Here is a 17,232-nt window from a genome sequence, read left to right as displayed (position 1 = left end):
TGTAGTCCTATTTATCTATGTAGGTTGTTTTGGTGTGAGATGTGTGCCTTCTCTCCAGTATAATGGAATTAGATGGCACCCAGCTAGTTAACTAAGCACAACCTTGGAAGATACCATTAATGTTTACACAGAGCCCCTCCTGCTTGAGTACATGCATGTTTCCATTTGTGCAGTGATATAGTCGCTGGGTGTAATTTTTTTGTTTTTTGGAGCGAGGGCAGTCATTATTATACAAGTTACTGTAGCGTCTTATTTCTTGGGACCCAAGTTGGTGTGTTTTTGTTTTGACCCACCATCATGAACTGCATTATTGGCTGCCAGATCACCTTGGTAAAACAACAGGCCTTATGGCAAAATTCTTCATATTTGGCATTGACACAACACAGCCTTCTATTCAATATAGACTTTTTAATTTGTATTATACATGACAGTTCACTACAGGGCAGTTGTGAAAACAGTTCTTCCATTGTTTAGTGACAATAGTCTCAATTACACTTGTCATTTCAGTGAAATTAATCATCTGATTACACACAGAGTCACAAAAGACAACTCCAGCTGCAACAAAACAATCTGGCCATGTTAAAATTGATATTGGATCCACAAAATAATAAACATAATTGTTGTCATTTTGTTCCAAAGTTGTATTCTTGATCTCGTAATGTACAATTAGCACACATGCAGTGCAAGAGCATTGACAAATAGTTTGATTGTAAGACTGACAAACAATCTGAGGTCAACAATCAGATCTGACAGATTACAATGAAATGACAAGTGTAGCCATAGAGTCATTTATCAATATAGAGCTGCTGCAAAGACAGTGACATTATTAGAACTACATGACTCCAGATTTTTTTATTGAATAGCACATACGTTGGCTGCACCATGCTGTTTGTGACACTTACATATTCTGTATAATACAAAAGACATTGAGCATAACCCAAACTAAATGGAATATGGTGAATTACCATTATGTCTCACTAACTTGGATAATGTAATACTATAATCCAAGATTTTCATTCAGGCTCGTCATGATCAGTATTAGCACTTATCCAGGTCATTATCATGTTCCATATCTGCTCCCTGCTGCCAAACAGAAGCCAGCTGATTAATCCTCTTGAATAATTTAAATTTGCCGTAGTGAGTGACAGGATTTCTGGATCCTGAGGTGTACGAGCAGCCAGGTACATTTCTCTCCAGCAGGAAGCAACAAACTTCTTTCCCTCCTCTCAGTGCACACAATGAGGGAGGATGAAAGCAAAGCCATCCAATGAATTCAACTTTGATTCAATCCTTTCCGCTCTAGAAATTAAACTCCTTGCACTGGTGGTTCACTGTAGTGAATGGTTGAATGTCTTGATCCGCTCCCTTCATGAAGATATGCGACTTCTCTTATGGGCTTTCCTCAGCAGGTAGACCAGACCCTGAGCAACAAATGGCCACAGCAGGAAGAGGACGGTCTGACCTGACACATCGAATGGCCACCACCTCTCCTCCTGAGAGAAACATCAAACACCTCATTATTTTATTATAGAACACAGGGGCAGGAGCTGTTATAATACAGTTAAAACCAAGGACAGACTACTGTGAAATATTTCAGCATCATGTATCTAACAACTGGCTTTCACTAAATACTTTTCAACTTTTGCTGTACAGTGGCTGCTGCAGTCATAAACAGCAATTACAAGATAATGGCAAACCATTAAAGCAGAAAATCACTGCACTGCTGTCTGCCAGTGGCCGTTTTTGCACTACCACCAGGGGGCACCAAAGTCATATTTTCTATATGCACATTAATGACTTAAATGAACTGTTTCCTTGTGTACCTCCTGAGGCAGTCTACTTGAAAAGGCTGTACACTAAACACTGACATATTATCACCTTATAGAGTTGCTGTGATATTCACACATTCAGCATAAACAGACAAACATGAGCATTTATTTGGGGTCATGTCTGTGTCCACCTGATGAACTTAAGTTTAATATTCACTCTCATTTTAACTCTGTTTTTGTCTCCACCAACTCCTGAGGAAATATTTGGCTCCTTAGCTGCTAAATGGTCCACTATATTCACCAGCTAGTCTCTGAATGTGTCCGTCTGCTGTTGTGGTGCTGAGCAGGTATATAGACAGTTTATCAGAGTTCAGAGAGACTGAACCAGAACATTGAGCTAAAAGATGCTACAGTTCTCTGTGGAGCTGAGGGGAACTGCAGAGCTGGTGATAATTTTCTCTGACACCGTTCACATTACATTTGGTTCATTGTTCATATTAAATGTAAATGGTTGACAAATGATCCCAACTTAAGGTCCACTTTTCGAGCAGTTTCCACTGCTGTTCCCAAAGTCCAGAATTAACCCTCATTCTCACATTCTGCAGTTAGTTTGTAGACAATACCTTCAGTTTAAAACGTTCAGGAATGAAGCCAACAGTGTAGTGACAGACTGCACAGCAAAGTGGACCTGCTCCTCTCTTACCTGCTGTTGTGAGGCTGTGGCTGCACACTGCAGGCATGGTCTCCACTCTGAACCCTGGGTCTGTCACACAGAGAACAGCAGTGAGCTTCACACCACTGACGGCAACCTGAAGTGTAAGTCTGGTCATAGTGGGGTTTTTTTCCATATTGACACCAGGTCTTGTACTTAGATTTATATTTGAAGCTTAAAGAAAAAATCCATTGGTTTGCTCAGGTAAGCTGAGTTTTGAATTTCTATGACACATTTGATGACTACATAAGGCAGAATACATGTTCTTTACAAGTGTATGTAAACTTTTGACCACGACTGAACATTACCATAGAACATCATTTGGTTTCTCTCAATAACTATCCATCACTTTTGCCATCAATAAAGAACAATTATCAGACACATGCTCACATTTGTAGCAGCCAGCCTCTCCACCACCTCCAGCCTGTCCATCACGCTCCTCATGTCCTCTCTTAGCCTCCGCAGGGCCAGGATAATCTGCTGCTGTAGCTGAGCATCATGCAGCCTCTCCATCCCTCCCTCTGAGCCGTCCCCTCCTCCTCGTCCTGCCCCACCACCACCACCACCTTGGGCCCCCCGCCTTGGACTGCCCTGAGGAACACCACCTAGAGACCAAAATAGTCATTTGAATCATCATAATCATTTGATATACAAGACAAACAATATACACAGTAAGAACAATTTAAAGTGGAGCACTGCTCGAATGCAAAAACCTCATGGAAAAAGAGGGATACAAAGTTTCTTGTATTTTAGTCCAAATGTTCGATATTACATTAATGAAAAAGTAATTATAAAATAACTTCCCATATCAAGTAATTGTATTAAATAAATAAAGTCAAACAATAATTTGATATTTTTTATTTCAGAATGCCCTCTATCAAAAGTCTGTTTTTATTTCTTAATGGCATTTTTCATGACATCATGACTTTATTAACTTTCAGCCAATCACATGCACCCTCCTGCCTGTTCAAGCTAGCAACCTCAACAACTGCTACCACATTTAGCCAGTTAGCTCCTGTTAGCTAGGTCACAACACTGTCAAAAATAATTCTGAATCAACCAACCAGAGGCTGCCGCTGTAAACACAGTACACAGACACAGAAACGTATTTACCTTTGTACCTAGCTTGCTGACTAGCTAACCTGGGCAGAGTTATGAACTGGTGGGGACACAGTGTTGATGGAAGCAGCTAATGGTAGCTGGTTACTTCTTTATACAGATGTTACTCTGAGAACGGCACACAACCCTGAACTGAACTCTTAAAATCAAAAAGACAGACAGTCTTTCCTGATGGTAGCTAAAACCAGCAAGCTAACACTGCTAACACCGCCTCTTCACCTTGATGCTGACAAATGAGCCTGTAAACCCAGAAACCAGCCAGCTAGAAAGGTAGCATGTGCAGCCTTGCTTAGCTGAGGTTTAACAGTTGAAGTGGTTTAATAACTGTATCTGTGTCTGTGTCTACTTATGTGAAGTATTCCCAATAATCACCAGAGTGCCATGGTGCCCTTTCAGACTGCCAGAATGGCAAGGTTTATCAGACCTCACAGGCTTCATTAAAAAAGGACATTTAGGAGCAGAAAGGAGTAATAAAATAAATCAATCAATTCAATTCAATCAAGTTATCCAGAGGCATATGGTTCTACTTTACAGAACTATGACCTTGAATAGTCTCTGTCTGACAAAAATGATTCTCAAAATCTTTAATAAAAGGATAGCATTTAGTATTTATCTTGACAGTGTCAAATATACAACATTATTCTCATCCATCTATTAAGAAGAAGAGATTTTAACACCTGTGGATGTTTTGCTATAACTTTGTAGTGTTTGGACATTTCATAAACTTAAACTTCTTCATCTCTACAGATTATTGTTGATCCTAAAACCAGCCTTTTGGTTAAGTTAGCATTTTTGCACTTCAAGTTCTTTTGTCACCAAGTCAAGAGTCAAGGTTTTTAAATGGGTTTTTCGGTAAAATACTTGAAATACGGTCTGCGGTTAACACAAGCTTAAGAGAATTTCATATTTTGTTCTCCAGCATAAAATACCCCCAATAATCAGTAAGTAACCCCACTTTACGTGTCTTAAAAACGGCTGTTCCTAACAAGTGGCTAAATAAAATGAAAGAGAATGTCGGGGAAAACTAACTAACTTTACAACTTGTACACTGATCAGTTTACAGTAAAGTGTGAATAGTATAGCGTAGTAAGACGCTTAGTGGTGGTGAAGTTTAAGTCGTGACTGTGATATAATAATAATAATAATAATAATAATAATAATAATAATAATAATAATACATTTAATTTATAGCGCCTTTCAGGGTACCCAAGGACGCTTAACAAAGTGGAACATACAAAACAAAGAATAGACAATAATAAACTTGAGTCTGGAGGCCCTGTGCACACAGCGGGGCGATGCAGGAGACCAAGTGATTCAATCCCAGCGATGGAGCCCGGGGCGAAGCGACAGCAGAGGTCCAGGAGCTCCTGCGCTGAGCATCTGAAGATCACGCCAGCAGCGGCGGAGCAGCGACCATCCAACATCGCCGCGAGCCGGGGGAGACCACAGTAGCAGAGGAGGGCGATACAGGAGCCAGGCGGCAAACAATCCTGAGGCCGTGGTGGAGGGAGGACCAGCAGAGCAATGCTGGACAGCCCACAGAGCACGGAGCATGCTGGTTTGAAAGTCAGCGGCGCCAGGCCAACAGCCAATTGGCGGGGCCAACAGCTGATCAGCGGAGAAACGTGAGTCCATGGAGCCAACCGTTCAGGTGTGCAGCCACAGTAGCAGAGGAGGGCGACACAGGAGCCAGGCGGTGAATAAAGTCGGTTAGAAAGTTAGCGTTGCTAGGCTAACAGCTGATCAGCGGAGAAAGGTGACGTCCACAGAGTCCACGGAGCCAGTTGTTCAGGTGTGCAGCCTTCAAAGTTTGTAGCACAATCCCAGAGCCTGTAGAGACAACTTGGCTTTCTTTTTTCAACAGAAAAAGCAGTTTTGCAACAGATTGAGAAGCGGCGATATTCACGCCAGCATCCTCTCGCATCCGGGTTGCCATGGAAACTGTGATATAGTTCCGTTACAGCTAACATTTTGTTTTTACTTCGGATGATTTCAGTGGTGTTCATATGGGAAGATTGTCTTGCTGAACAAAACAGTATAATGTTGTCGTTTTTGCCACAGTTTACTCTGCAGTATTATTTCACACAGTTTTATTTGTATATTTTGCATTAGAAATATATTATTTGGAGCAACTTACGTTCTCTCCAGTTATGGTAGGGCGCTTCCCTCCCGGTGTCTCGACTCCTTCTGTTGGGGCCCTGACCCTTTCCATCCTCCGCCCCTTCTCCACCCTGACCTGCTCCGACCTGTCTGACCTCCAGACGGCCTTCCAGCTGCTGGCTCTGAACCGGAGACGATTCCAATGACTCATTGCCGTTATGAAAACCATTGGACTTGACAACTGGATTCTGGAATCAGTATTAATGTACATGCAATGAAACTCTCCATTTACACTTTTCATTCGTTACTGCTAACTTCATCTTCCTGTGAGTGAGTTGTACCTTGACGTTGCTGAGTTGCTCCACCGAGTCCACAGAGTCACAGAAGATCTCGCTCTCTGAGTCGCTGGTCAGCACCAAACCCTCAGACACACCAGAGTCTGCAGCAGCACAACCAGCACTTTACTGTTTTGTTTACAGAAAGCAGAATAGTCTATCCATTTAAAAAAGAAAATCTCCAATGATTAGTGGAAGATAAACAGGATCGTTATAGAAATTTAAACTTCATGACATGATTGACATAATTTTTCTTTGCTATGAAGTTGTACTAAGAAAAACAGCATGGCAGGCTACAAACATTTACAAAGCTAACTCTTAGAACAGAATTAGCCTAAAGCGGTGTTCTTCTTACCCCCAAAAATGTTCAGCTTTTTCAAAACAGTCCTGAGAGTATAAATCTGTAAATTCTATCTGTGTCAATATAGTCAAACACACAGCAGAGAATTTGTCATTAACAATGACTGCTGCTGACTGCAGTATTTATAAAATGAGATTAAATAATCAGAAATAACTATTTTATACCCATTCTGAGATCTGTCCAAAGAAATAAATACATCAATGAAAAATGAAATGTCTGCTGTTTTCTGTGAATTTGTCTGGATGAGAACAGTCGAGCTTGTATCTTATCTAATTTCCTTAAACACATTATTATGATTGTGAATTAAAAATTTTAAAATGTTTGTCAGGTCCCAAATGATTGTTTACCACTGTGTAAGAATTCTGACAGCTGATTCCAGCTTCTAATAAGGTTTGTCAGCCAATATATAACAGCTTGGTATCACGTGGTATTAGTGTTTTTTCAGCATAACATCAGTCGTGGTAGTTGCCAGTTTGTGGGGAAAAAAACATAAAAATGTCTAATTTCTACAGGATGCGCCCAGCATACTGTACTGCCCAAACATTAGCTAGCTTGTGTTAGCGACATTTACATTAGCAAGCATTTGCGACATTGGCTATGCTAAGAATCTGGAAACCAGTAGAGAGGCAGATGATTCGAACAAAAGCAGTGTTGTGATGAGAATGCAATGGTAGGGGGGAGATGGAGTGACACATTTAATGGCTGAATGTTATCAATAACACCTTTAAAGGGCTGAGTGTGTCTTTGAGTTCATTCTAAACAGGAAGGACTCCATCTATTACCTACCATTAAGGATGATGTTGGCAGACAGGTCTATAACCTCAGACAGGTTGAACTGATCCTGATCTGCCTCTGCCCTCTCAGGAAGAAAAGAGTCTTCTTCAGGGCCGCCCTGTTCCTCATCATCATCCTTCATCTCTGCTAGCCTGTCAGCATGCTCACTGCCTTTCAGACCTACAGTAACGGACAAAGACCAGACACCCTGTTTAATGTTATCGTTCAATTCATCAGAAGTGGATCACAGAGATGGGGCAGATCTCTTTTTAATCAAAGATGATTATCTCCCAGCAGATCTCAGTGCAGCCGTCAAGCTGCTCGATCACTGCTGGTTAGAAAGCGACCCTCAGAGCCGCTGACCTTCTCTGATTGTGAGCAGTGACTCTGGAGGCCGTGGCATGTCATCAATCACCAGGTAGAGAGGCTCAAAGTGGTGGAAGAGTGTGGCTGTCTTCTCATTCATGGGCATGGTGTCGATGACCTGTAGAGTCAGTGGAAACCTTTATTGATCACTGGACTGCTTATTACAAACCCCTGTGTTCATCTGGCCGGGCGGCATGCTGCTGAGAAACTAATTTATCTTTTTAAATGCATAACTTCACAATGTTACTGTGAACTGATTTGATTGGAGAGCTAAAAAAAACAAGCAGGAACTTGACCAAAACAGATCTCATGTGATGCCCAAAAGGTGATTCTCTTTACATCAAAATGATTTGTGAGGACATCAATTAAAATGTAAATTGACTTATTTTCATCTGCAGTGTGTAGATAGAATCAGTAAAGCATTAAATTTAAATATATGAACGAAGTAAAATTATCATGTACCTCCTGTGCCACTTTCTTCATCTCGTCCACATATGCTGCCATGGCTCTCTCACTGCTCATGTCTCCTAGTTGGCTCCAGGCATCCCTAACACATACAGGAGAACACTCAGTCAGACAAAACATCAACCATTACTCAATGTTAAACTACACTGGTTTTGACTATATAGTGTACTGTGCAACTGTGCTATTTCTTCACTTCACGTCACAAACATCACAAAAATGAGATGTATTCAATTAAACATTTTGTGGGCTAAAAGCCAACACTTTGTATCCGACATCGTCTCCGCCAAAGGTGCAACAAGCCACCGCTGCCATCAATACCGCGAGTCATGCCTCATGATCTACACAGAGACCTGGCTTCAGGGAGATTTCCCAGATCCATTAGTTCAGGTACAGGGGTTCTCAAATGTTCGCATGGATAGGAATAATAACTCTGGGAAAACGAGGGGAGGTGGCATTTGTGTCTTTATTAAGGACTCTTGGTGCAGGAATTACACAACAAAAGACATGGTATGCACTCCTGACCTTGAACTTACCCAGTGAGCAAAAAGTGGTCTAGATCACGTCTTTTAGACGTCATTTATGGACATCCAAGACGTCCTCTGGGGAGCCAGAATGAAAGTTTTTTATACGTCTTTTCTGGACGTTGTATAGACGTTTATATATCGTTTATCGACTAATTCTGGCTGTCAGTGGACGTCCAGATCATAGCCAGTACGAACGTCTATTCTCAACTAATTCTGGATGTCAGTAGATGTCTAGATTATGGCCTGACTGGACGTCTTTTCTCAACATCATTTATCGACTAATTCTGGCCGTCAATGGACGTCCAGATCATGGCCTGGCCCGACGGACATGATATCAACCTGTTTTGGATGTCCACAGATGTTGTCTGCTCAGTGGGTATAAGACCATTTTACCTACCCAGAGACTATGGGAACATTTTTATTTGTGCTGTATACATCCCGCCTAGTGGGAACGCATCCAAGGCTGCCTCACGTGTAGCGGACTGTGTTCATCAGCAATTAAAAAACAAGCCTGATGCACCGATATTTGTACTAGGGGACTTCAATCATTGTAAGATGGACTACGCTCTCCCAGGGTTCCAACAATATGTCAAAACTAGCACACAGAAAAATGAAATACTGGACAAATGCTATGGCAACATTAAAGATGCATATGCTGCTAAGATCAGACCCCCCCTTTCAAATTTGGATCATAACACCATCGAGCTAATTCCCACTTTTAGGTCTGCCCTTAAAAGAAGCAAACCTGTCTTAAAGACTGTCAGTGTCTGGCAAGATAAGAACAATGAGGAGCTAAGTGGTTGCTTCCTGGCCACAGATTGGGATGTTTTCCAACAAGACAACGATATTGACATTATTGCGGAGGCGATCACAAGGTACATTCATTTTTGTGTTGACACTGTAGTGCCAAAAAAGACCATTAGGATATACCCAAATAACAAAGACTATATCACGCCTGAGATCAAACATTGCATCAGACAGAAAAAACGAGCCTTCCGGAACAACGATACAATGGAACTGAGAGCAGTTCAAAGAGAACTAAAGGGGAAACTAAGGGAAGCACAAGAGCAACATAGTCTTCGTGTCAGAGAAGCCTTTTCAACTAAGAACTCGAAAAAACTGTGGGACTCTGTGAAAGAAATGACCAACCTGAACTCTGACAAGAGGGAAATGCATGTACTGAATGAACTGGAAAAAACAAACAAACTCAACAATTTCTATAAACGTTTTGATTCTGAAGGGAGTGACTGTACTGATGAATGTAGAAACCTGTCAGTTACAGTGACATGTGATCCAGCACAGGATAGAATAGTAATTGATCCAAGTACTGTGGCCAAGGTTTTTAAAAAGTTGCACACTAGGAAGGCCAGTGGGCCGGACGGTATTTTGGCTCTTCTTCTTAAAACATTTGCTGATGAGTTGACCCCAGCATGGAGCCCTCTATTCCAGCTCTCGGTTGATACATGTACCATTCCTACAATATGGAAAAAAGCTGTCATTATTCCTGTTCCAAAAAAACATTGCCCACAGGAAAATAATGATTTCAGACCGGTAGCACTGATGATGAAATCACTTGAACGCATTATGGTAGGGAACCTATGGGGTGAGGTACAACATCTCTTAGACCCCTACCAATTTGCTTATAATGATGGTAGAGGCACTGATGATGCTTTAAACACTACAACTCACTTTATTCTAAAGCACCTTGAAAATCCTACAGCTTATGCTAGACTAATGTTTATGGACTTTAGCTCAGCATTTAATACTATACTCCCTCAGACCCTGTTAAACAAGCTGAAACAGATGGAGGTGAACCCCTATATAATCAACTGGTACCATGCATTTCTCATAGGAAGACAACAGCAGCTGAAAGTTAACTCAACTCTCTCTGACATACAGGTTATAAGTACCGGAGCTCCTCAAGGCTGCGTAAGCTCTCCCCTTCTTTTCACATTATATACAAATGATTGTAGTAACCAGTACACAAACAATTACATTATCAAGTTTTCTGATGATACAGCCATACTCAGTTTACTGACAAAAGATTCAGACATTGCCATGTATAAGTCAGAGATAGAAGAGGCTGTGCAATGGTGTGGGGGGCACAACCTGCTGTTAAACGTTAAAAAAACTAAAGAAATGGTCTTCGATCCCAGGTCTGTTGGTGATCACAGCCCAGTTCTAATTAACGGGGAGAGAGTTGAGCAGGTAACAACATACAAGTACTTAGGTATTCACTTTGATTCTCAGTTACAATGGGCTCACCAAGTGGAGTATGTCTGTTCACGAACTAGTCAGCGTCTGCATTTTCTGCAAAGGCTCAGGGTCCATGGAGTGGACAAAAGCATTATGTTATTGTTCTACAGGGCAGCCATTGAATCTATATTTCGTTATGGCATCAAAACATGGTTTGGTAACCTGTCTGTTAAACTCAAATCGCAACTCCAAAACCTGATCAGAAGGGCAGGAAAAATAATTGGCATGCAGCCCCCATCTTCTCTTCAGGAGATATTTGAGGAGACAGTGAGGAAGCATGGCCTTAAAATCACCTTTGACCCAAACCACATCCTTCACAAAGAGTATGAGCTGATGCCTTCAGGCAGAAGGTACAGGCTAGTTGAACAGGTATAAATTTTCCTTAGTTCCACTACATGCACATTGTGTGTATATGGAGAGACTGTGTGCTGCTGCGTCACCTGTGTTCTCTCGAATGCCCGAGACAAATTTCTCCTAAGGGAGACAATAAAGGCTTATCTTATCTTATCTTACTTTGACATTTATTGAAAAACAATATGTTTATTATATTATATTATATTATATTATATTATATTATATTATATTACTGTCCTTCTGGCCCCAAATAATTCAGAGTGACTCTACATTGGTTTAGCACAAAGCGTTCACCAAAAGTTTTCATTTGATATACATTTATAGTGTATCATCACTTGCACCACTCTGGTTCACACCCTTCCATTAGCAATATGAAGATAATATGCCAAATGTAATCTTCAAAGATCTGATTAGCAGCACCGCTTTATTATTATCATGTCAGATCTACTGTTCAGTCTTGCTTCCTGCACCTTCACAAAATTTCAAAGTTTAGATCTTTTTCATCTGAGGAGAGCAGGAAAACTGTCTCTGTCCAAAAATGCCTTATTTTAAAAATGCATTCTCTTCAATCATTTTTATAACCTCAACCAAGGACGTTCAGTTTTGGTTCTGTTTGTCAGCAGGACTACATTGAACTGGGTGGAAGGTTGTAGCATAGGCCAAGGAAGAGCCCATACAATTTTGGAGCAGATCCAAATCACAAGTCTGAATGATTGATCATTAGTTATCAAATTAATCACCAACCATTTTGATAATCAATTTATTGGTTACAGTAATTTTTTAAAGGAAAAAAAGGAGACAATTATCTGATGTCAGTTTGGTAAATCTGAATATTTTCTGGTTTCTTTCCTCCTTCAACAAATAATTCATTTTCTGTTGATTCACTGATTGATTAAGTGACCAATTTCAGCTCTGCAGAAGACCAAATACAAGATAGAAGCTAGAGGCACCTTAATCTGTTAGAAGTGAACTGAACTGACAGGACATGTTAGAGTCTATCTAGTGAAACCCCACATTAGCCTCAGTGTTAGGCCATGTGTGTTGTCAAGATTTCTTTTTCTTCTTTGTAAGACTGATCCTCTCTCCACCCACTAACTGTGTAACACAAACTCTGCTAACTGTTGACTTCAGGCTGTACTGTATAAGACTGTGTGTAACTGTGCATTAACTTGCAATATAAAACCCAAGTTGCTGCTCCTTAGCAAGAACCAAAGGTTGCAAACACTGACATAGTGTGAAGATTAACTGAATTATCTGACCTGAAGACAAAGAATCTAACCCACAGAGAGAACTTTAAAACAAACTCAAAATGTAGCAGACTTGTGTCTGTCTACTGGGCAAATTAATGAAAACCCAACACATGAAAAAACTGTTTTCCAAATAGAAACATGATGCACAGTATGAACTGCATGGCATTCTATCAGTGTACGAAAGAAGACCACTTATTAGAGCAACTGAATAGCTTGTGTATCTGCTACTGAAAACTAATCTAGCTCTGATTACAATCATATACAAGTACACACACACACATACAGACCATTTGTAGCGACCCACTGGGTCCCAGAAGCCAGGTCGAGGCACTACACAGGGTCCACACACGGCCTGCTTGTACAGACTGTAGAAGCGCAGCATCATCTCATAGGACGGCCGGTAGGAGCCTACAAGACAACAGGGGAAAATAGCGGCTGGTGTTCACTTTAGTTTCAGAGGAAACTAAAGCTGTGTTCAGAGATTTGAGAGTTTGTTTTTCGTGTTCACATAACAAAGTGACATAAATGACACACGCATTCTATCTTAAAGTTCATCCAAAATGAAAATCCATTCCATTTTACTTTCCATCAGCATGAGGGTGAGTCGATAATGGCTGAATTTTCATTTTTGGGTGAACTGTTCCTTTAATCCAATAATATTTTGTCTTAGAGAAGTTTTTTTTTACCAGTGGTTGGCTTAAGTGGTGTTTGGTGAAGAGTATGAAGGATTATTATTGTTAACTTCAGAGACAGATGTGTTGCTCACTCTTTTATGAAAACAGCGACCTTCTGGAATGTTTAACAAATAATAAGCAGCCACAGAACAGTTTGACTTGCATCAAGTAATAATGATATGAGTTGAAATTGTATTCAAAGTCCTGTTAGATGACAATATATCCAGGAGATAATGTTTAGTTGTTTAGGCTACATTAAGACAATACGTTTTTAATGAAGTCTGGTTTAGAGCTCTCTCTGCACAAGCCAGCACAGCATGAATCACAGCTGCACTAACAGGTCAACTGCTCCAAAGCTTCTGAGTGATACAGTTCAACCCTACAATAATACAGCTTCATAAACTGTTTCTACAGTCTAATCGGCAACAAACTTCCTGTCACACGTGTGTGAGTTAATGCGATGGCTATAAGAGGCTACATACCATTTTTAGGGAGGTTATGGATGACATCCACAGCAGCCTGAAACCGTTTCTGGTGATCAACCATGGGCTCTGCCATGGCAGGGACCGGCATGACACTTTGACTTGTTTAAACTAGCTGGAGGGACGAGTGCAGCCGGAGCTGAGAGAGCACACAAACACAGCTGTAGCAAGAAAAGTCAGGGAGTGGAATCAAAAAGTAACATTACATGACACACATTTTGATCTAAGTCACACGTACGCAACACTGAACACCATTTACTATGATTGTATAATTCTGCTTTTTCACATTTGAGACACACGAGTTAAGGTCGGTAAAAGAAAATTCCTCTCCCTACTTTGACTTTAATGTTTAAGTGAAAACTAATCTCTATAAGTCATACAGACTTATCAAAAACATAAAAAACACAAAATAACTTATTGCTTAAAAGTTCTAGGAGCAACCATTAACTGGTTATGAAACAGTCTTAACTTAAAACTGATGCCTCTATGCGACCTTCCATAAGCAAATAAGACCAGTAATGAGGAGATTGACTATGACTGTATAGTTATTATTCCTAATGCCTGTCACCATATCAGATTCTGACTATTCCAGGTTGCATAAGTCATTAAATTAAAAACAATGTTTATGGCAGATTGCTGAGGAGGGATTGAGGAGTCTCACAGCCAGTGCGTGGCGGTACAGCACTAAAATCAAGTAACGATGGTTTACCCATCGTCATTTTTTATCTACAGGGGCCACCAGAATCAACTAAAAGTAAAAGTTCCTTGTAGCAGCTTTAAGCATTCAATCGGTTAAAAGTCAAAATTAAGCAGCCTTCAGTCTGTGTGGATCAGCCTGTAGCAGCTCCCCCATATTGTTCCTTTGTAACATTGTTATGGCTCTGTCTAAGCGGACTGAGATTTGAACTGTGACTGAGGCACTTCCAAGATATTATTACTGATTTTAACGTTCTCTGAGGAACATTCAGTGCCACGAAATGTTCTCATATCCTTCCCCTGGTTGTCACTTTTCAGAAACTGTGAAACTTCATTAATTGGAATGTTTGTGTTCATGATGTGTTTTTTATTTATTTTATTTATTTATTTGTGGTAAAAAATTTGTGGTAGAACAGTTTCCTGTATACGTCAGATACAGCTATATTTAATCTAAAATCACTAGAAACACCTTCATTAATTTAATTTGTATCAATTTGTACAGATTAGCTTTCCCTTTGCTAAGCATTACGTTGTAGGCACAGTAATGTGCTCGTATGGCCCACTGTTCCTCAGAGGAGGATTTATTGGGTAAGAGGTTAATCCAGAGCCTACATGCTCCACTCAATGTTTTCTGATGCTTCAACATTTTCTGTAATTTCATGCCGAACTGGAGAATTGCAACTGGATTAACTAAAAGCGTACACACGATGTTCTGCTGCATAATTATGCCGAGAAAAATTAGTTTACCAAAAGAAAGTTAAGTTTGATAAGACAAAACAAGAATGTGAAATGCAACCTAAGAAAGTTAGCCGAGCTAGCTAACTTAGCTAACCAAGTTGGGAACCCCGGTGTAGCATAGCAGTAGTTAGCTTGTTAACTTGTCTTACCTCACTGGACGTGTGCCATCGCCAGCAAGAAGTAAGCAGGAGGTTTGGTCTTTATCAGAGAGACCACAACAATATGAAAATGCTCACTGAGCCGACTGAGAATTGTGGTTTCGGCTATTTATAGGTTTAGAGCACTTTGACGGTGAAACTGCCCACGGACGGACCTGGGCTGCTGCACAGAGGACTTCCGTGTCAAGTCACATGACCCGTCTTTGACCGCGCCCACCCGGATATTTAAAGAGACCCTACCCCACACACCTCCATAAGTAAATAAATAAAATAAAATGAAATAAAATAACATAACATAAAATTAAATTAAAAATTCCAAAACTCAGACTCACATAATCAGTAGGCTACCTTCTTTTGTAGTAGTATATGTGTATGTGTGTATATACTGTATGTATATTTGTGTACAATTGTATATTGTTTTTTCCCTTTATCCATTCCGTTAAATTAAAATTTAACTATTCACTTAATTTCTTTATATTTGGTTATTTGAATAAAAAAATCTACCTTCCCCCGCCATGCCTCAGTAATCTTAAACTCAGTTCTGAAACGGATTTTCCTGTTTTTTAATTTCAATCCTCCTTATCTTAGTTTAAATGTAGCGGAGGCTACTTATTCTTATTCATTCCCAAGAAATATCTTATGTAGTTCAGATGGCAGCACAGAAGCTATTTCAGATCGATAGAGCCATCAATTCATTAAAGACCCGTCATTATGCAGCACCATTGCCCCAATTACAACAGACAGCAGAGGAGAGACTATTTTCAGTTATCAGTCCGTTCATCACTTAGACTGTAATTTAGATAAAATTAGAGATTAGTCGACCGAGAAGAGGACGGCTCATTCACGTAACACAAGAGCGTCCCTCTCCAGTCTGTAATCCGTTTAAATTCCGTCTGACGTCAAGTTGACAGAGACACGTTACAAAAACCGGAATTGTCAAGCGTGTGCCTTCAGAACAAAAGCTTAAGGATCGATAGCTTGTGAATAATGAGTTTTCACCCAAACTGGAAATACGGAGTAAATATCCTTGGGGAAATATTCTGTTTAAATTTTGCAATTACATTTATCATATTTGGGATGCAAACCTCCTCTCACATTATGGCGCCATTTATAGACCCAAAGGGCTACTATTTTGGTTAACGTTAAAACTAAAAGGATGTCAAAAGTAATCAGTTTTGGTAAATAATGTTACACAAAGGACAGCAGCCTCTATGGAATTTGGGAAGAGGTCCAAACTCTTTCACACACAATAAGAGCACAGTCAATATGCCACTAATCAGAAGCCTATTTAATAAGATCTTGTCTTCTCAAAGAGATTACTTTTCTTTGTGAAACAAATAGTCAGACTATCATCCTTTCAATGTACAGAGGGACTTCCTATCATTTGATACCAACAGAATTAAATTTCCCATAATGAGGACCAACTGTATATAGCAGTGTTCAAAAAGTAATGAAATGTCATACTTCAGTAATAATAAAGATATGGTGTAAAAATTACATTTGTAAAAGTGAAAGTCACCAATTCAAATAGATACTTGAGTCAAAGTCTTAAAGAATCTGATAATGAATGTAAAAGTAACAGAATGTCTAATTTAATATTCACCATTTTTCTGATTCAAAAATCCAAATCAATATTCTTTCAATCTAACTGCCAACAAAATGATTTTTAAAAGGTGCTACTTTGGCTCTGATATACCATGCAATCGGCAAAGCAGTGTAGGGGAAACTACATGGAAACTTTAATCTCAAGTGAGCTTTTCCAATGACAACAGTAAACTCTGTCCACAGTGGAAGACCATGATGGGGTTGAAAGCCCAGGAAAACGCTAGTAAATGGAACTCAGTTAAGTATATTGTCAAGTCATAATAACATTTATAATATGCACTCACAATTAATTATTTTAATTGTAATTATCACATTATAATGACATATGCACTAAAGCTGACATCCAAGCGACTTTCAGCTACAATTATTTTGAAAGTCATCCCAGGAAGCCATCGTGTGCTGTTGTTGACGCATTTGATTCGTTCAGCTCTGTGTACATAAATCCAGTGACAGTGACATCAGCAGGCTGGACGTCTGGACAGACGCCTGTTTTC

The 17,232-nt window shown here is 40.0% G+C and overlaps 1 protein-coding gene across 3 annotated transcripts; it reads right to left on the bottom strand.

The window, feature by feature from the left end:
• Positions 1-388: 388 nt before the first annotated feature.
• Positions 389-15,299, bottom strand: acbd4 (acyl-CoA binding domain containing 4). Of its 3 annotated transcripts, none has more exons than XM_073489868.1 (11): positions 15,125-15,299; positions 13,542-13,702; positions 12,673-12,793; positions 7,999-8,083; positions 7,534-7,654; positions 7,183-7,350; positions 6,042-6,139; positions 5,738-5,948; positions 2,872-3,086; positions 2,473-2,532; positions 389-1,493 (listed from the first exon to the last, which is right to left on the bottom strand). In XM_073489868.1, exons 2-11 carry the CDS (start codon positions 13,630-13,632, stop codon positions 1,368-1,370), a joined length of 1,296 nt encoding a protein of 431 aa, XP_073345969.1. In that variant the 5' UTR covers positions 13,633-13,702; positions 15,125-15,299; the 3' UTR covers positions 389-1,367. The 3 variants fall into 3 exon arrangements, with proteins under 3 accessions (XP_073345969.1, XP_073345968.1, XP_073345970.1); XM_073489867.1 differs by having other exon boundaries at positions 13,542-13,680; XM_073489869.1 differs by having other exon boundaries at positions 1,281-1,493; positions 5,738-5,882; positions 13,542-13,680; positions 15,125-15,215.
• Positions 15,300-17,232: the final 1,933 nt, after the last annotated feature.

Source organism: Pagrus major, chromosome 20, assembly GCF_040436345.1.
Source record: "Pagrus major chromosome 20, Pma_NU_1.0".
NCBI lineage: Eukaryota > Metazoa > Chordata > Actinopteri > Spariformes > Sparidae > Pagrus > Pagrus major.
Note: the sequence above shows the minus strand (reverse complement) of the source record. Positions and strands in the feature narration are given on the sequence as shown.